A 21,189-nucleotide genomic window follows, 5' to 3' on the forward strand; every position below is an offset into this window, starting at 1 on the left:
CGAGGTGTATCTCAGGAGGTGCAAACTTGTCTGAACAGTAACCATACAACTATCATAAGATGAGAAATTGTAATTACAGTTTATTATTGAAGCTAAGTCTTTGCATTTCCATTTCTCCAGGCAATGCAGAGTTGCTTGGAGATGGAATCTGGGTTTGTAATGAGGTGATTAATATTGGCTTCAGTCTCAGTTTAGAGAGTTTACAAGGGTTCATCTTCATGTGCAGAGTTTGGCTCCAAGTGACCCTGCATGTGTTTTCCTCTTTCGTGTCGGTTTGGAAATGCCTAACTGACTTTCTGGCACAGAGGGCTTGAGCTTGTAAGCTGGTGCAGCAACTACAGACTGCTATGTCTGTTTATTTTATGTGCACAGTTACCTTAGTTACTCAAATGGGTAACCAAATTATAAGCAACAAAACAGCGTAGATACCAAACTGATCATTTCACATACAGTTACCTACTTTGTGCTCGCAGTTGCTGTAACTATAGCAGCTGCTTAGAGAATGGTTTTGATTAATTTTCCTTAGTATCATTGTTATATATAGTGTGGCAGGAGATTCAGGTCTAGTGATGCCAGTTTGCTTTCTTAATCCTTATTGCCTCTGTGTTTCTAGGCGTCTTCAAGAAGAGGAGCAGCAATTCAGAACATCATCTTTGCCAGCCATCCCAAATCCATTCTCAGAACTTTGTAGCCCCGCAAGCTCTCCAGTGCTGGCCCCTGGATCTTTACCTCAGAGTCAACCTGCTAGTAAGCATGTGAGTATGCGATGAAGCTTTGGGCCAGCCATTTATGATCAAATAAACAGTGGACTATTGCATTCTGAAGGCAGAAATAAAGTGTCAAGATAAGTAGAAATACTTGTGGGCTTTGTCTATGAGTAGAGCAGCACTGGCCAAGAGATTCTCCTCAAACAGGCTTCAGGCTGTTTCTTAAAGGTTTGTAAGAATGAAGTGTAAAATTGAAGCAAGTCTCAGATACATGCATGTCGTGGATGAAGGAGTAATGTCTAATACCATTCTGATTTTGTTATCCAAGGTAATGGCTTACTAATTCAGGCATCAAGTTAATTAGCTTAGAATTGGAGGAGAATCTGTGCACGTTATGCTACATATTTTCAGTGCCACAAAGATAAACAGCTGTTTGCTTTAAGGACATGGTGCTGCTTTATATTGCTGTTTTTCATGAAGCTGTTCAAAAAGCAAAATAATGTTCTTGGAGCATATAATTAGGCAGAGCTCTGTGTAACAGGACTTAAGGGGAGCACTGTCCTATGGAAAGCTGGTTCAGCAGCTCTTTGGGTTCTTGGCAGTAAACGTAGTAGTCCAGGATGATAACCTCAGTGACACTGCAGTGTCTCTTCTCTATCCTACTCCACTCTGAGGAGCACCCATCTTGTTTAGTATCCGTCTTTGTGTACCTGCTGGCTTGTGTTGGGATGAAAAGATTTATTGCTCTTACTGACTAATGGCTTATAACAGTTCTGTGCTTGCATACCTGAAACCGTGATAATGTTCTGTATCACTGCTGAATTAGTTTGTAAGTAGCTCCTGCATCTGCTAGGACTGATAAAAGTGTCTGGGTGGACAGACTAACTGCAAGCAGTAAAGCCCAGTGTATGGGCATCTTCCTTACTGCTTTACACTGCCATAAAGAGCTGTCTGCTTTCTTGAAGTACAAAATGTATTGTCATTGGTTGTATTGTATTAAATGTACAAGACAGAGAAATAACCAAACAGTGCCCTAGGAGAAAATTGAGTCGTCCTGTTGCAAATTTAGCAGGACTTCGTAAGAGGCTGGGGTACTGGTGGTAAACAGAGAGGCTGTTTTACTGATGCAGTGCTAGTCTGACTTCGGAGAGCAAAACCAAGGGGGCAATTCTGCCTCCTGGCACTTGCTGGGAGGACAGAAGTGTAGTTGCTTTTCTGAGGCAGACTGAGGTTCTTGAGGAACCTCTGTTTACCTTTCCAAAGGTTTCCCACTTTCAGGGATCGTTTGCCTTTTAGTTTTATGTTTTACTGAAGTTAACCAAGCCACCTTAAAGATTGCTGTGTAAAGCCTTAAGGACCCCAAATAATCTGTGCACCAGTTTTTGGTGGAATTTAGAAACTAGTGATTTAACAGCACATAAAAATAAAAGTAAACAATCTTTAAATGTATGTGACAGCTGTAATGATAGAATAAAAGTAGATTTTTTTTTTCCCCCCTAAATTTTACTGTTTGTTTTTTTTTAAACAAAGTTAATCTACCTAATTTTAAAATGGAAACTTTTGACAGGCTTTTTAGAAAGCCTAAAATGAAATAAATATGATGGTGTATATGCTTGTGGCTGAAGCTTTAATCAAAGACAATCCATTATAGTGGTAAAGCCTTTTAAGGTACGAGATGAGGAAGTAAAGCATGCTGAACAATAGTGGTAAATGCAGATACACTTTTCAGTTTATCAACTGATTGGAGGCAGATGAGAAACACTGTCTCAGGGTGAGGGAAGGGTAGGAAAATGTTCTTTAATGAATTAGTACCCTGTCTTTAATGAAGGACTAGGGGAAAGAACTAAAAAAAGTCCTCTAGTTTTTAATTATTTATGGACAAAAGAAAGAAAAAAATAATGAGAAAGTCCAATTTCTTCATAAAGGAAGAAAATTTTATTTTTAGTATTTCAGTTTTAAATGCAAACTATCTGGGGGTATAACAATCTGTCCAACCTCTTCATAGGATGTTATGTTTAATCCAGTTCAGGTTCCCTTTAGTGGAATCTGTTTAAACGTCGTGAGTAAAAAGATGGGTAACTTAAGAAATGATATACATCCTTCCAACTTCATGCCATGAAAAAAATGTAAAGTTTGGGAATTTGAGCAAATTATTCTTGCTTAGATGTATGTCTGTAGATACAGTATAGACTACTGATTAACAAAATAAGTGATGAACTAAGTTAAAGGTCTGCATCAGCATGTTCTAATGTCTGAGCTGTGTTTTGAGAAAAGATATTAATAAAACATTAAATGCAAACCAAGACGAAGCATAATGATGCTTAATTTTAGGTTCTGTGCTTTTAGATTATAAACAAAGATTGACACTGGAAGCCAAAATGAGCCATTCTGATTACATGGAATATATGAGGTGTTAGTAAAAAGTAATTCTCTTTATACCTCTTGAGCATATGCAGGTAAATGTGCAAATAGCAGTTCTAGCTCTGATCACACAGGGAATCATGGCACACACGTGGTGTGAAGGAAATGCTGCCTTCAATCAGTTGGTATCTAGGGGACTTGAGAGGAGCTCAGGTTAATGCAGTCTAAGGGGATTTCATAAAGGAGTGAATATTTGGTTTGCTGATCACGCCAAACAATCCATGTGGGGTCACTGAGAAGCTGGGATGTCTGATATACCTTCAGAAGAATCAAAGTAGCATTAATATTCTTTCTCATGGATCAACTCAGTCTTATTTTTTTCATACTTATAAAATAGAGCTCTGCAATGACAAAACCTTGTAGTGGTTATATAAGAGGAATTTAAAAATCCACCTGTGTTAAAGACATAAGAGTTTCATGTCATCTTGCCAAGCCTTGAGCATAAAGAAATGCCAGTTCTGTTCAGATTTCACTAAATAAAAACTTTTTACAAGTATTTTGCCTGCCATGGAAAAAGATGCACCTGTGGATGAAAGTGAAAGAGCTTTCAAGTCACAGTATCACAGTGCATTAGAGTTTGGAAGGGATCTCCAAAGAGTGAATCCAACCCCCCTACCAAAGAAGGATCACCTAGGGTAGTCTGCATGGGAATGCATCCAGACAGGTTTTGATTCTGTCCAGAGAAGAAGCCTCCACAACCTCATTGGGCAGTCTGTTCCAGTACTTCGTCACTCTCACAGTAAAGAAGTTTCTCCTCATGTTGAGGTGAAATCTTCTATGTTCAAGCTTGTACCCATTGCTTTTGTCTTATTACTGCACAGCACCAAAAAGAGCTTGGCCCCCTCCACTTGACACCTACCTCTCTGATATTTATAAACATTGATGAGATCCCTTCTCAGTCTTCTCAAGACTAAACAGCCCCAGCCTTCTCAGTGTCTCTTCATAGGAGGTGCTCAAGTCTCCTAATCATCCTCTTGGCTCTCTGTTGGATTCTCTCCAGCATATCCCTGTCTCTTGAACAGGGGAGCCCAAAACTGGACGCAGTATTCCAGGTGTAGCCTCACCAGAGCAGAATAGAGGGGTAGAAGAACCTTCCTAGACATGCTGGTCACACTTTTCTTGATGCACCCCAGGACACCATTGGCTCTCTTGGCCATAAGGGCACATAGTTGTTCCATTGAGAACTTACTGTCCACTAGAACTCCGAGGTCTTTGTGGAGCTGCTTTCCAGCAGGGCAGCCCCTAACCTGCACTGGTGCCTGTCATAAATCTTGAATTATATTTGCCAACTGAAAAAATGGATTTTGTCTTTTTTCATATGCAAAACTTTATTCATGTAGCTGGAACCTGAGATATATTTCTTGTTAGTAAGATGCTTCTGATGTTCATGCAAAAAACTACTTTGAGGCTGACAGAGCACTGGAACAGGCTGCCCACAGAGGCTATGGATTCCCCTTTTGTGGGATGCTCAAAACCCACCTGGACATTCCTGTGCAGCCTGTTCTAGGTGAACCTGCTAGAGCAGATGGCTGGTCAAGATTATCTCCAGAGGACCCTTCCAACCCCTACCATTCTGTGATTTTGTGATCTTTTTACTTGTGCCTTTGTGGTGTTTTTTTTTTTAAATACACAGTTGTCAAGATTGCTTATGCACTGCTCTGCATTGGTTTTGTGCTCGCTCTTGTCTTGGCAAAGAAAGATAGAAGCAGTAAAGCAGAAAAGTAGCTGTAATAATCCTTTCTTGCTCTCTTACAGTAGAGTTTGTTTTCTAATGACAGTGAAGCATTTTGTCTTACTCAAAGTGCACATATCAGAATAATAATTTTTTTTTAATAAATTTTCTAAGATCTGTTGAGTAATGGTACTGATTTCACCACACCAGGAAGCAGTAAATCACCTCTAGCTCTGCTGCCAATCAGGCTCTGAGTACTGCTTTTAAAGCTGACGGTTTCAGGAGCGTAATGCAGCTGCTCCTCAAAAGACAGAGAGCGTTGGGAAATAATGGATCTTCTCTACTAGCACAAAACTAAAAATACAGGTAGGCAAACGGGCAATAATTTACTGGGAGCATGGATACATCAATTTGGCAGATAAAACTGGAATATTAGGCTTATTGAAATCAGTGAAGATTTTGGTTTTTCTTAATTTGACTCTGGATAATCTCTTTTTAGGAAAAAAAGCCTAAATTAAGAGATTTCATAGATACATAGGCAGGATGAGTAATTGACACATAATTCAACAGTAGAAGACTTAGAAGAAAAATAACCATGAATATTTAGGTTATGTTTCAAAGGCTCTTCTGCACTGAGCAACCTCCGAAGTGTCAGATTCTGGGCTAGCATGTGTGTGTGACCAAACAGCTCTGGTGGCAGAGGTTAAGCGATTACTTGTAATTAAACAGATACATATGCTCCTTGGGAGTTGAGCACTATCATCCTTTGTTACTGTTCTGCAAGTGGAAACTTGTAGCTAAATTTTGTGGTGAGAAATGTCAGATATCAACTTGTTGATGGTGAAAGGCACATGGTTCTGTAAGAACTGGCACCACTTAAGTATTAGTAAAGTAGTCACTCAGATGGTGAGTTCCTGAGTGAAAATTACCAACTAGCTGTGCTATTGAGGTAGTAGCTACTGGTGTGGTGATCAAGACACTACAGATGTCTTGTGTTTGGAGAAAGTTTGACCTTTCAAGCAGTAATTGCCAAAAGCTCTTACATTCTTAAGAGCTGTGCTGTCAGTGAGCTTGGGCAAGGGAAGCTAGTGGGCGAGGAGATACCTCATCAGTGCATACACAAGTGTTTCCTTCTGACACCTATCTGCCTCTCACTGTGGAGCCTGACTGCAAGCCAGGGGAAACTTCAGCAGACCTCTGTAAACACTTGAGTGCTCTCACTTTCTGAGCTGGAAGAGACAGGTAAAGGCAGGAGAAGGAAGGACATTTTCTGTGGGGTGCTTTTCTCCACATCTGATTGGGACATTGATTTCAGGATGGAAGAAGGGACAGCTGACAGGCTAGATGTTAGGAAAAAGTTCTATACAGAAGGAGTGATTGCACATTGGAATGGGCTGCCTGGGGAGGTGGTGGAGTCGCCATCACTGGAGGTTTTCAGGAGGAGACTTGATGGGGTGCTTGGTGCCGTGGGGTAGTTGTTTGGGTGGTGTTTGATTGGTTGATGGGTTGGACGCGGTGATCTTGAAGGTCTCTTCCAACCTGGTTTATTCTATGTATTCTATGTATTCTATGAAAGCTTTTAAAACATCATTTACTTAACAGGATAAATATGTTTGTCTAAGAAAAAGGAAACCAAAAAATTACACAAAACCAAGACCAAACATTTGTCCAAAATACTGCTGAAAACATCAGACAGCTAGGTTACTGCTGATTGAAATCCATCTTTCTGATGCTGGTTTAAACTAAGAACTGCTTGGTAACTTAGGTTATAATTTCTGGTTGTGTACAAATATTTTGGAAAAAGCGTGCAATAATTACATGTAGGTCAGTGCAATGTCAGAGGATATTAGGCTAAAGTATCTTGTATGAGTCAATGAAGCTTTCAGCTGTAAAAATAGGGCAAATTTCTCACATCCCCCCTCTATACAGCTCAGGCAAATTTCCAAATAGCAATGTGATGTACCAGAATTATTTACTTTTTTCTAGCAAATTACATTCACATATGGGTATGAATTAATGCCTTCCCCCCCACCCTGATTTAGTTAGCTTTAAGGGAACTCCTATAAACAGAGTTCTTAGTGTTAATTGTTTTCATTGCATGTTATGATGTGCATCTTTATTTTTCTTCCTGTAAAACTTTGGTGTTGCCTCTTCTGAAGACAAGGATGTTGCTTTACATAAGAGAAGCTGTATAAAAATACTAATTTTTGTATAATGAAAACTTCATGTACAAAGTTAGATTCTGCATGTATGAAGACAAATTTTGTGCTTAACCCTGCAGTTGAATCAGCTTTAGCAACAAAATATTCTGAAAGTAAATACAGACATCAGGTTGAGTCAAGAGGCTTTACTTTTCCTATATTGGCCAAATCCTGTAGCTGGATTTATCTGGATAATTCCTTAGGTTAAGGTCTGGGCACTCCATTTGGTCCAACTTCAAAATACAGAATTCTGTGGGTATCTGCCATGATGTATCATGTTGTTTCTCTTACATCTTTCTTTGAAGCGAGGCCCTTAAGATAATCAAGTAAATAAATAGTGCATCGATTGCTCTGTGGCATGTTGCTTCTTTTTGAGCAAGTTGGAATTGTGCTTGGGAAAAGTTAAGAAAATCAGGCCTCTGCTGTGCAGGGCTGTGATCTAACTGTATGGAAACAGACTTGCACTTCCCTGGGTGGCCTTCTCTTGTTTGGAGAAATGCCTTCCCAACTTAATTTGTTAGCATAGGGAAAAAAAGTTGGATTAATTTGTCTCCCGTGTTACACAAACATGTCTTCCCTTTACTCTTGAAGAAACTGGGAGGTTGAGCTCCCATTGTTTAGCTTGTTTACTCATTTGCTTGTTACTGAAGAAGAGAGTAATGAATATTAACAAGTCTGCCGGACTAAGCTAAAGGCAGGTAGTCCTCAGTGCTGTTAGGGTTGAGCAGTCCATGAGTCTGCAGGATCTTCAGCTGGAGCTGCACACAATCTGCCAGAAACCTGATCAGCTCAGAGTCGAAGTTGTTCTTTCTCCTTCCACATGCCTATTACAGTAAGAAGCTTGGTGATAGAAAGAAATGAGTCTCTTCATTCCTGCTTTTGAAAAGTGCCAGAACAGTAGTTACAGTCCCAACATGAATTACTGGAAATATTAAGGGCATCTTACACTCAATCCCTGAAGTATGTTATTTGTTGGGAGTTTTTGTTTTTAATGACACAAACCTGGCCCTGCTCCCAGGAGCATTTTGGCTCCCTACTCATAAGCGATGCTCTGGCAGCAGGAGCGTGCTGGGAGGAGGACCAGTAGCAACGTGCCAGGGGATTTGTTGCCCATCTAAGGGTGGTCTGGCACACTCGGTGGGACAAGACTGGCCTGAGCCAAACCTTCCCTACTGCACATGTGCTGGTAGCCACACCAGGTGTTCAGCCACACAGTGATGCTTGCAGTTACTTTTAATATCTCTTTTACTGTAGTAATGCCATTGCAATTAACCTTTAGGACTGCCTTGTGTGAATACTGAGCAGTGTCTAGTACGTGCTGCAGTAGCTGTGTATTAGCATATTCACACTAGATTTTTGTGTGTGCATCTTAGTCATGTGTGCCCTTCTACATTTTTGTTGTGCAGCATTACTCCTGCTATATTTTATTAATGCTGTTCTATGGTTTGATCAGGAATTGACAGAATTAAGAAACTGTCAGGCTGAGAGTACAGAGAAAAATAGGAAAACATTACATGAGAGAAATTCTAATCCTCTCTGCCTAGTGAGGCAGAGTTGGGAGTAGGGAATTGAAAAAAATAACAGAACTCTACTGAGTGATTTTAACTATACTGAGAGTGTATGTTTGAGATGAATCAGAGATGTCTTAAATTTATACTGATAGCCTTTAAGGAGTTGTTCAGCACAATGGGAGTAGCTACACTCAGTCTTTGCTCTCCTTGCTGTCTGGACACAAGTTGTGCAGGCCAGCTTCAGACATTTTAGGTAGAAACCTTTTAGGATCTCTGCTACGTGCTAGGACAGATACAAGCAAGCATCAACTCATAGGTTGGTCTCTGATGTGTATCCTACCTGACCTTGCAGTAATCAGTAGGTCAGCTGACCACAAAGTCCTTTCTGAAGTGACCCTGAGAGAGCCCTTACATAGCTGTAGGTGCTCCCCTGGTGGATGATGTGGACATATGTAGTGCAGGACTGGGAAGACACACAGTTTTTTGCTTGCTTGCTGGCATCTGCTTCTAGGGATGGAAGGCAAAGCCAGTGTTTAGTTTATTTCCAAAGATGCAGTACAGTGGTTTCTTAAGAATCAGAGTGAGGCTGTTCATTCACATCAGGAAGAATGCTTCCTTGAGCTTGCTTTAATTACCTGTACCTACATTTGAAGTGAAAATCTGTTTGAAATGCCTGTTTTCACTTAGGTGGTGTTTGTGTCAATGCATAGCAGAAAGATGGGCTTGCAACTTCATTGGTATAGTAATGGGATGTTTAACATTGCTCCAGACTGTACAGATAGAGTTTTGTTCCATTTCCTAAACTGAGGGGATATTAGGTAGAATTTAATAACATTGTTTGCATTCAAAGAATACTGCTGGGCTAATTAAATCATTGTGGGCTGTTTCAGTGCTCTTGTTTTCTTGATTTATAGTCTCCTTACTGCTATCAAATTCTCATTGTATTACTCTTTCTCCTAATAGAAGTGCAGAATTTAGTAATTAGTGATTTTAGTAATATAGTGATTTTTTTTTTCTAATTTAAGCACCTTTAATCTGTTACTCATCTTGGCTGTAATCTGACTGTCATTTCCAAAACTTACATAAAAGCAAGTTTAATCTGAAGCTGTTAAAAGGCTATCACAGATAGCTGAGGCAGGAATGAATAGTACTCAAAAGTAAAATGATCAACTGTCAATTAGGAGTTTGGATGTGAGATTGCATGTTGATCATGAGATTTTTCTGGGGCAGGTGAGTAAAGCAACTTTGTCCCAGCAGACCTGTTGCCAGTGAAATTTCATTAACAGTAAAGCAAAAACTATACTGCAGGTTTTTATGAGGGAAGGGTGAAAGTGGGAGAGACCTTTAAAAGCTGTTTTTGTTTCTTACCAAACAGGTGCCACTTTAAAGCATCCAGAGCAACCTTTTTTATCTGCCTAGATCTTGTCTGGTCAGAGTGAGGAACAGCTCTGCTTTTTTGAGGGTATTTAGATACAGGTTATGGGGACACCACCCTGTGCACACCCAACATCAGCAGTGTGCATTGTCCATACAGAAGTCATCCCTGCCACTGCCGTGCCTCACGCTTGCCAATGGTCCACACCATTGCTAGAGGCATCAGGCTCGCTGATGCATGCTCATGGCAGCTATGCAGCAGTGCCTGAGCCAGTGTGAGGAAAGGGCTTCAAGTACTGGGAGTACTGTCTGTGCCCTGAGGCCATGGGGGAAGGTTGCCTGCCACCTCCTGCAGTGATATTGCACATGTTCCTCCTCTCACCTTTTAGGTTCACCTTTCAAAATCACCTTTACATACCATCCTTGCCAGAATAGGTAACTAGAATAGGAACAAGCTAATCCTAAGCAAAACCCCATTATTTAAAACAAACACCAAAAAACCAAAACAACAACAAAGCCCCAAACAAAACAAAGGAGGTATGAAACATTTATGGAAAAGACTACTCTAAGATAATCACATCCTGACAGTAAAACACCAGGATTTAATTCTACACATTATTTGCCCTTTGGAAGTAATCTTTTTAAATCTTGTCCTTGCATATAAACTGTTAAGAGCAGCTAATTACTGTAAAGTAACATGTTTGTAATGTCATTACTAGTCATGCTTATTTTCTGTAAATTCACTGAAAGTGAGCCAATCACAGTATTTCCAGACCTTATAAATAGTTTTACAGATGTCTATAGCAATTCCCATTCCCCAGGTGTGCTCAGTTATGTAGAACAAGCTATAGAGGGATCTTTGATAAGTGTCAGGTATCAGGTACATGGTTCTATCATATCTGTTGGGCCTGAGTTCGTGAATGCTGTTTATTTAGTTGTTGGAGACTTTGGAGTGATGTTTCAACTGTTTCAGGTATGTGTGTGTGCATATATATGTATGACTATATACAGAAGAAAATCAAAAGATAGCTTGCAATACTGTCACACACATTGTAATGAATTTATGGAGCAGCTTGAAAAGAAGTAGATATTAAATGTATAAAGGTCACTCTCCTGTTCCTTAGGCAAAAAAAAAAAAAAAGGAAGACCAACATCTAATCATGCAAATAAAACCTTGTATTTGATATTCTCAAAGTATTTTTCTGTATTATATAGTGGTTTGTTCTACAGATTATTATTTTTTCCCGACAGCTGACCTTTGAACTTCAACAGCGTAGCTTGGCAAAGCTTTGTAAAGCTTGTCATGTGAGGCTGAACCTTGTCACTTCTGTTAGGGCCTTCTCAAATGAGAATCCTCTGACAGGCAGACTCAAATAATGCTTGGCTGAAAAATGTCCTTTCTGTGCTTGGAGCTAATTATCATTTCACTTGTAGCATTTAAAAGAACCTAAATATGTTTTAGAATCTAATATTAATTTCCTCTTTTGTCTGAATCACAAGAAGGTGCCAAGGCTGGATTTCATCCCTGAATAAGGATCCAGTCAATGTTTTAAATGCTATTTGGTGAAAGCTTGGTTTACACATTCTGTTTATCTTTATACTTACCTATCATGATGTGCATCATAGTGTGTTGGGGGTTTTGAGTGTATTTTTTGAGAGGTGAGGTTGAGGTTTTTTGGTTGCACAGCTGGAAAATGCAATCCAAATTCCAAGTCTTTCATCATCTACAGAAAGAGGCTGTCTTGCCATGGGAAGTGGAGTGCTTGTCAGCTGAGAGGATGGGATAGCTCCACATTCAGTTCCAGTGATGGAGAATGTGTATTTTTAACCATTTGTAGTATGACACATTTCTCAAGATTTTCTAGAATATTAATAAGAAGGGAAAACCGTGAGGCAGACGGCTGTGTTGAATGTACCCTCCGTGTCATTTCCCTCTCTGAACGTTTGGTTCAACATTACATTGCAGGCAAGTTGCAAAGGAGCGTTTGCTTACAGACTACTTAAAGCAGTACTCAGTTGCAACACTTCAAGAAATACAGAGAAACTTCAAGCTGATGTGGCTGACAAATTAGCTTCGCGTTCTGCCCAAGATTTGAGCTAGTTACTGCGTCTGTAAGGTTTTGTTACTTGTACCGTGTTCACAGTGAAGTGAGATCCATTGTGGCTCTGGATACGCTCAGGCATCAGCAAGATGCTGAACCATCATTTTAAGGCTTCAATTGTTTGGGCTCCTGTGGCCTCACTGGTCGCTGTGGCCATGGTCAATCCTGAGGCTACTTTTGCACCTACCAGGATGTACTTCCTGCCATGTGACGGCTTCAGGGAACCAACATACTCAATTTGCCAGGTACTCCAAAAGTCTTATCCTGTCCGATATGTTGGGCTGGCTCAAGGTCCAGGTGGCTGCCCTTCAGCCTTATCCTGCATTGTGGACAAGCTGAAATAATAGTTTCACACGTTGCCACGGAAACCAGCCATCCACAGGACCTGCTCTATTCACTGGCTTTTACTTCTTTTTTTGCTGCTGCTGCTAAGTGGCATGTAAACTAATAAACATATTTGAACTAATGAGCATAGTTGTTTTTTCCAGCTATAGGCAGCCCTTTCTCAAATTTCAGCTTGCAAAAAGTGGAGATTAAAATCTTGAACTTTAGAGTAGGATACTGGGATTTCTTGCTGAAGGTAATCATCCCTTTTTGTGTGTGACTTTGTATTCTGAGTGTTTGTATCAGCAGTTGGCTGGCACTCAGTGTAATAAGCAACATGGTAATGTTTTTTTACATCCCCCGGTCTCTTTTATGTAGTATTAGGCAACCACATTTTTCAGTGTCAATAAATGCAATCATCTTTAAACAGCAATTCAGTGGGGATGTGTGTGTGTGTGTGTAAAAAAACATGGTTATATAAAAATTAAATCTCTCATTTGAGTTGCTTGTCGGAGTATCTTCGGTCAGCAATGAGATAGACTACTTTTAGAGTACATTCATGCCATCTAAGCGTAGCAAAACTATAAAAGATGATAAATTGCACTGACATGCCTCTTTCCATTGATCACAGTTGGAACCTGAATGGTAAGTGAAAAGTGATGTGCTTTGACTGAAGTGGCTAGTAACAACTGAAATGACTGCCACCTCTGTATAGTTTGAGTGGAATGCAAACCAAACTAGGAAGTGGTCTGTGATGGAGAAGATCCTTTCCTTCCCCTAAGTTATGAAGCTGTTTTATTAGGACTAGATTTGGCCTTGTTTCTAAGTGGGATTCTCTTGTTGACCGTTTGCCTGAATGGCCAACTTTCTCAACAGTTTCTCTTCATAGAATCATTCAGATTGGAAAAGACCCCCTGGGATCATCAAGTCCAACCATTGACCCTAGTCTACAAAGTTCATCCCTAAACCATATCCCCAAGCACCACATCTAAAATGACCTTTAAACACATCTAGGGATGGTGACTCAACCATCTTCCTGGGAAGCCTATTCCCGTGTCTGACCACTTCCACAGAAAATTTCTTTTGTAATGTCCAGTCTAAACCTATCCTGTTGCAGTTTGAAGCCATTCCCTTGTGTTCTATCACTAATTATCTGGGAGAAGAGACCAGCTCCAGCCTCTGCAATGTCCTTTCAGGTAGCTGTAGAGAGCAATGAGGCCTCCCCTTAGCCTCCTCTTCCTCAAACTAATCATCCCCAGCTCCTTCAGTCACTCTTCATAAGATTTACTCTCCAGGCCCTTCACCAGCTTTGTCATCCTCCTCACTTCGACACGTCCACATCTCTCTTGTATTGAGGTGCCCAAAACTGGACACAATACTTGAGGAGATCAACCCTCACACCTAACTTGGTGCTGTCTGCAAACTTACTGATGATACTTTCCATGTCCTTATCAACAGCATCAAAGTTTGCCCTCCGGAAGTTCAAGGTGGCAGTTTTACTAACCCCTTTCCTTGTTTCCCCAAGGATAGAAAACTCAGTCATCACTGTGCCCTAGATGGTCTCTAACCTTTGCTTGCCCAACACATTCTTCCTTGTTCACAAGAAGCAGGTCCAGTAGGGCACCTTCCCTGCTTGGCTCTCTCACCAGTTGTGTCAAGAACTCCAGGAACTCCCAGGACTATACTCTCCCTGCTGTATTGTATTTCCAGCAGACATCTGGGAAGTTGAGGTCCCCCATGAGAACATGGGGTAGCAATTGTGAAACCTCTCTCAACTGCTTATAAAAAATTTCATCTACCTATTCATCCTGGTTGGGTGGTCTGTAACAGATTCCCGACACAATATCACTCTTTCTGGCCTTACTCCTAATTCTTACCCATAAGGACACAACCCTATCATCACCCTCATAATTTGCATGGTTTCATATGTCTCCCTAACATAGAGGGCCACTCCCCCACCTCTTCTTCCTTGCCTGTTGCTTCTGAAAAGTTGGTATCCATTGATTGCAGCACTCCAGTTGTGGGAGTCATCCTACCAGGTTTCCATGATGGCTACTAGATCGTAGTTTCCCTGTAGCACAATGGCCTCCAGCTCCTGTTTATTGCCCATGCTGCGTGCATTGGTGTATAAACATTTCAGGGAGGGAGTCAAGTACATAATTTTCAATTTTGAGGGGTGGTAGACCTTCTGGTTATCTAAGATGCCAACATACTGTTGCACAAGTGTTGGGCTACTACACCAAAGGTGCTTACTGACAATGCCAGTTACATCCCCCTCCCCCTTCAAAACCAGTTTAAAGCCTTGTCAGTGAGCCCCACCAGCTCATGTGCAAGGATTCTTTTCCCCTTTATGTGACAGATGAGCTCTATCTGTCACCTGTAGACCCAGTGCAGTGAAAACTTCCCCATGGTCAAAAACCCCATAGTTCTGTCAGTGGCCCTAACCTCTAAGCCATGTGTCAATCACATGGGTTTTCCTCTTTACTTTGAAATTTCTCCCTGTCACTAGAGGGGTTGAGGAAAACACCTGTGCTCCCATGCCCTCAAGAAATCTCCCCAAAGCCCTGAAGTCTTTTTAATTGCTTTTGTACTCCTGTCTATAATCACTCCCAATCTACACAACCCCTGGAAGGAACAGCAGAGTTTGTTTATCTGGACAGATAAACTGGCATCTGCAGGGCTGATTTTTTTCCTTTCATTGTCTCTTAAGGGCCTGTGAAAAATGATCCATTTCTAATCGCATTCTTGTTGTGCAAATTAAAGTTAGTGCTCTTCCCCAAGTCGTCTTAGTATTTTAACTTCAGCATGCAGTGTTCAGTCATATGACATAGCCATTTTCAGTAGATTAACATATATAAGATTTGGGGAGGGAATAGAGGATTTCATGAACAGATGCTTTTAGCCATTGGTACTTGGTACACAGTAGTGACACTGAATCTTGAAAATCTTTGGCTTTTTTTAAGGAACATACAGGAATCTAGGGGAGTAAGGTGTGTGAAGATCTTCTGAAGAGCCAGTAAGCACATAGAAACTCCTGCTACTACTCTCCTTTAAGGTAGAGAACTGTGTAATTGGAACACCATTTCAGAAAGTAAACGACCTCTGATTTGCCTGCTGATTTTGTACTGGGGAAAGGTACCCTCAGCTTCTCCTTTGAGTGGAGGACCAAGTGCAATAAATATCAGTTTGTTTGTGAAGAAGGAGGGAGAGTTGATTTCCCCCCAGATAATTTGTAATGGCCAGTCATTAGGATGTCCCTCTGATGTTTTAGTTGAAAAATACACATTTGTCATCTCAAGATGGTTTCCATGTCAAACCCTAAAATAAAGGTACCTGGTAATGTATTTCATGTAGTCTGTGCACCTGGTAAATAATGGCTCTTTATGGAGAAGGTTAAACCATTTGGCTTAACACAGCACTGTCTGTGGAAGAGAAATGTGTTACGCAGTGCCTAGAATAGGATACACCTTTTCACTTACTCTTTAAACACAGTATTGCTTGAGTAAATCCATGCACTAGCTATTTTATTACACTTTAAAAAGTGAAACTCATAGAGTGCATATGTTGGCAAAGCCTCATTTGACGTGAGCCAAGCAAACTTGGGTTGTTTTCTGTACAGCTGGGTGCACTGAAAGAAGAACCTGCAGAACTCTGGCAAAAAAAAATCCCCAAAATGACTTATTTCTTACAAGTTACACTTCAATCCTGATCAGTGTCTGTTGTGTTGAAGGGTGTATAAGCAACAGTTAAACTGAAAATAGTTTCAGTGCAGAGTAGTTTTTTCTTAATACCCTACCGCTAGCCAAAAATTTTTGCTTTTGCCATGTGCCATCTTGTGCAACAAGATGGGGGAGTTGTGGAAGCAGAAAATGTTGTGGCACTTATCTACAGTGTACAAAAGGCGAGGTAGATTTTTCTCCAGTAAGAAACCAATGGTGGTTATGCTAAACCATCATCCAAAGACACAACCTTCTGAAGCTGGGAAAGGGTATAAAGACTTTCCCACATGTAGAATTATCTATGCATGAATTAATAAAGAGTGATAAAGAGCACCATTCGCTGAAGTCAGCGGATTTGTGTTGGATATGGAGTTAGAAATGCAGTAATAATTATTAAGAGGTGATATTAATTGTTATTGCTAGTTATAATTATCAATGCAATATGTTTTTCATGAACACTTCACTTCAAAATAAATCTGTTTTGACTCATACAGTTCTGTATTTAACCAAAGAAATTCTACATGAAGATTAAACGGAGGAAGTATGTTGCAGGCACTGTTCTGAGGGCAGCTGCTGGATGCGTGCATGATTCCTTAGCTGACCAGTTCCTTAGTATGCTGTGTAGAGTAAAACAATAACAATCCATGTGTGGCAAGAATGACATCCTCATGTTGGCACCCCTTGATTGGAACATGCTGCAGAAGCCACCTCCTTGGCATGCTGCCCCCTCTTATTGGGAAAAGATTTTAGCTTATATAAATGTGGTTGGATTTTACTGGGTAAGGGATTGATAACAAAGAGTATACAAACAGCCCCTCTGAGCAATAGGAATCTTCAGTTAGGGATTCAGCTAGGGCTTTGGTGTAGGGTTGCTTCTAGGGATATGCTTCTGTTACCTGCTTCATTCGTTAAGGGCTTCCGGGACTACTTCTGTAAATGGCACTCTGAGACTCTGTAATGCAAGGGATTCTACAACTCTGCAACAAAGGACTTCTGGGAGGACTTCTGAGATTCTCTGCATTTCTGGAATCTTGTTGCTACATAGCAGCAGGGTTTGTGCCTTCATTTGTCACCCAGTGGCCCCCGAATTGGGAATAAGAACAACAGAAGTAGATGTTATTATTTGAAATTTATAAAAGGAAGTTTAAATATATGTTACCAGATGTATACATGTAAGACTGCAATAGGCATACAGTCTGAAGGAAGCAGATCTTAATGTTCAGATTGATCCCAAAACCAAGCTAAGGGGCTAAAGTTTAAGGGCCAAAAAAGAAAGGAAAAAAGAACAGTCAAGCAACCAACCCCAACCCAAACAACAAACCCCCCACCGTTTGCATTCATACAGATTTATTTGCAAAATTTTCTCTAGAAAGGATTTTTAAAATCATTGTCCAGGGAGATGTTCAAAAATATGTAACCTGGCTCTTTGGGACATAGTTTAATGGCCATGGTGGTGTTAGATCAACAGGTGAACTCGATGATCTTAGAGGTCTTTGCTAGCCAAAACAATTCTGTGTCCTGTAATACATACAAATACAGAGTCAGCTTTCATTGTTACTGCCTTTCTGAATCTTGGTTGATTTCTCCATTATCAGCTACAATAGTGAAGATTGAAAAAGATGTTAAAAGATTTCCCATTTAATACCACGTAGGGCTGGTTTCTAGAAAGTGTCATCTTACAGAAAAGATTTGCCCAATATATGGTCTTTTCCTCTGGGCATCTTCTTCATACTCATTTGCCTACGCTAACCCACAAAACTAGGCATGTGAACTATTTGAATATAGACGCTTTTTTAATACAGCTAATTATTTTAAATGTTTAATGAGAGCCTCATGAAAACTGTTGCATAAACTTTTCAATTAAAGAGAAAGCTTGTTGATTGCATTTGCATAAGATATTTAACTGGGTGGACAAGCTAGAATAAATAGATTTAGAAATTATCTCAAATTACCTACTTTTAGAGGGATGCCTATAGGGAGGAAAAAGCTTTGCTTCAATCAGCTTCGAAGATAGCTTAATTGGAAGCTGACTGTGCCTTGGCAGTTTTGGAGCAGCAGCGACTTCCCTGTAAAATAATCTGAAGCAGATGCTGAACGAAGAAGTAGCATTTTCTTCTTGCAAGCTTTGGCTTCGAATCGCTAGTGTTATCTAGTTCTATATCAGGAAGCATTTTTTTTTCATTGTGACATTGGTTTCAGCACACTACCTCATACCTCATTCTTAGACTTACACAATTAGGTTCATCAGCCTTTGACAAATGGTCTATAAGTGCTTCTGAAACACATAAAGGGAATTTTGAACCACTGTGGCATGGCTTTGGAAAATACTGTTAAAAGATCCTCAGAAAAAAAAAAAAATAGGGTTCCTAAATTGTGGTCAATCTTGACTAGATTTTTAAAATGCTTTTAGTTAATGTCATGGTATTTATGTAACTACACTATTTGAACAAAAGATTATAGTCCAGAGAAATGGGCTGTCAGAAACCTTGTGAAGTTCAGCAAGGGCAAGTGCAAAGTCCTGCACCTGGGGATGACAACCTGAGGCACTAAAACATGCTGGGAGCCGTCCAGAATGGAAAGTAGCTTGGTAGAAAAAGATGTGGAGGACCTGGTGGACACCAAGTTGAACGTGAGCCAGCAATATGCCCTTTGCTGTAACAAAGGCTGATGATACCCTGGACTGCCATTGGCAAAGCACGGACAGCAAGGGGGTGATTCTTTCCCTTTACTGAGCACTGGTGAGACCACATCTAGAATATCTGGTCCAGTTCTGGGCTCCCCAGTATGAGAGGTAAGGAGGTACTGCAAAATCATCCAACAAAGGCTGCAGAGATTATTAAAGGAGTGGGATATTTCTTCTGTAAGGTAAGGCTTAGAGAGCTTAGACTTTTTATCCTGAAAAGGAGAAAACTTGGGGACATCTTATTAATGTATAATAAGTACCTGAATGGACAGTGCAAAATGGACAGATCCAGACTCTTTCTAGTGGTACCCAGTGACAGGACAAGAGACAACAGGTACAAACTGAAACACAGTATGTTCCTTACAAACATCAGGCAGCACTCTTATCTGTGAGTGTAACTGAGCACTGGCACAGGTTGCCCAGAGAGGTTGTGAAATCTCCTTCCTTAGAGATATTCCAAAGGTGTTTTGTCCTGAGCTACAGACTCCATCTAGGTGATTCTGCTTCAGGAACAGGAGGTGGACCAGGTGACCTTCATAGGTCTTTTTCACCCTCAACTTTTCTGTGACCCTGTGATTGTTAAAATTTTAAAATAAAATTTAAAACAAAATAGAAAAAAAAGGTTAAGACAGGATGATTTCAAAATACATCATCTCTGTGTTATCTCAGAGGGATAAAGCTCAATGTAAATTCACTTTTAGCGACTGAGTTTCTAAGAAGATTAATCTTTTCACTTGCCTAGTGTGTGCCAGCATTATCAATGTAATCCACTTCTTGTAAGAATTCAGTTAACATTTACTTTATGGGAGGATTTCTGTGTTGAATATTTGACTATTATTTGCCCATCATTAGTACTAAAATTAAGTAATGACAGTCAAAATATACCTAAATAACTGTTCTACTTCATATATCAGCAACCTACATCAGCAAAAATAGAGATGAGACAGTTGTCTGATTTATAAATGCTGAAAACCTGAACCAGAACACTTAGATGATGATCTGTTCTCATGGGAAATCCTCAGCCTTAGAGGCACTAAAAATGAAATCACTCAAATGTTTATTCAGCTAATCATAAGGGATAGTACAGTTTTAGAATAAAAGATGATGAAAAATATTTAAATGAAATGAGGTTTATATGATTCAGTGAGACTTTGCACTGAAATCTGTTTGGTAAGTATCAGTGGATACTGATAGTGATGTACCCACAACAGTGGGGGGATATTGGTATCAAGATGAGTTGGTTTTGAACATGTAACTCTGTTGGTCAGCAACTTCAGTGGTGCTCATGTCTCTGTGGTGTGACCTGCGAGTGTAGGTGCAGAGAGCTGACATGTTAGTAACCAGGGATAGGCTAAGGAGAGGCATTCCAAGAGGAGGACAGAGTGAACTCTTATACTTAAAATTAGGCTGCTGAAAACAGTGTGGAGAATGTGAGAGAGTAGAAAGGCTGTTACTGTTCAGAGACAGCAATGGGGCCACAGTCCTTCAATGCAACTTGTGTACGTGTCTGCTAATATTTTATTCATTGTAGCTTTACAAGGTAACCTTTTTTCCTTTTAAAGTTGGATTGAAGGCTGCAGACTTCCAGCCAATAATACCATCTATAATGAGCTAACTACTACACATTTGAGCATCTACTGATCCAGTGTTTGTAAACCTTGTTACACCTAGGTGCTAAGGGGAAGCTTCTAAGAGGCTATTGTTCTGAGTGAGATTGTATAGAGGAAAATTTAGTTGTTTTTGTTTCCTGGCTTTTGGTAAAGACTGGTTGAATCAGTTTCTAATGGACTGTGTTCAGATACTAAGCTCTCTTGTTTCTATAATGTCATGTATTGCTTGTTCCATGTCCTTGATATTTATTTTTTTTAGTCCAAATTAAATACGCCAGATGTAGCTGATTTAGAGGCTAACAATGATGAGAGAGGGGAGGGAGAGCTAACATTATAGCCGTCTGTTCTTAGGGAAGTTGGTGTGTTGTGGTTTTTTTTTTTTTTATTCCTAGTTCCACAAGAGAAGTTGGAGTGGTAACCATGGCAGCAGGGAATTTGTCCCTGTGAGCTATGCAAAGGGTTGGGTTGTGTGGGATTTTTTGCGTTTGGTTTTTAGTTTGTGGTGCTCTTACTAGGATGAAGAGGTATGCAAAACGGTCTGGATCAAGCCCTGGAGAGGGAACGTAGTCAATGAATCAGAGGCATTTGCCATGGAGTTAAAACTCATGTTGATCCTGCCATAGCATATAGGGATGGATGGGTGCAGCAGCAAAGCAGAGCAGTGAGAGATGTGAAAAATTTCTTGGTAACTTGGATCTCTATGCTAAATGTTTTGGGGCAGGGTGCTAATAAATCTATTGTATGGTTGTGTTCGGCTTTTCTCCAATATTTTACTTGCTTTTTCCACTGAAAATGAGTAATTCTGACAAGGTTGGGAGTGAGATTTGTGTGGGGCTAGATGCTTGCAGAAGAGAGTATCTAGCTT

The 21,189-nt window shown here is 40.3% G+C and overlaps 1 protein-coding gene across 1 annotated transcript in view; it reads left to right on the top strand.

Annotated features, from left to right (window-relative positions):
* Positions 1–21,189, top strand: part of GRB10 (growth factor receptor bound protein 10) — a 152,431-nt gene that overhangs the window by 95,487 nt on the left and 35,755 nt on the right. The window contains exon 5 of the mRNA XM_054164071.1: positions 614–755. Coding sequence (XP_054020046.1) covers positions 614–755 — 142 coding nt within the window. The remainder of the gene's footprint in view (positions 1–613; positions 756–21,189) is intronic.

This window comes from Dryobates pubescens, chromosome 9 (assembly GCF_014839835.1).
Source record: "Dryobates pubescens isolate bDryPub1 chromosome 9, bDryPub1.pri, whole genome shotgun sequence".
NCBI lineage: Eukaryota > Metazoa > Chordata > Aves > Piciformes > Picidae > Dryobates > Dryobates pubescens.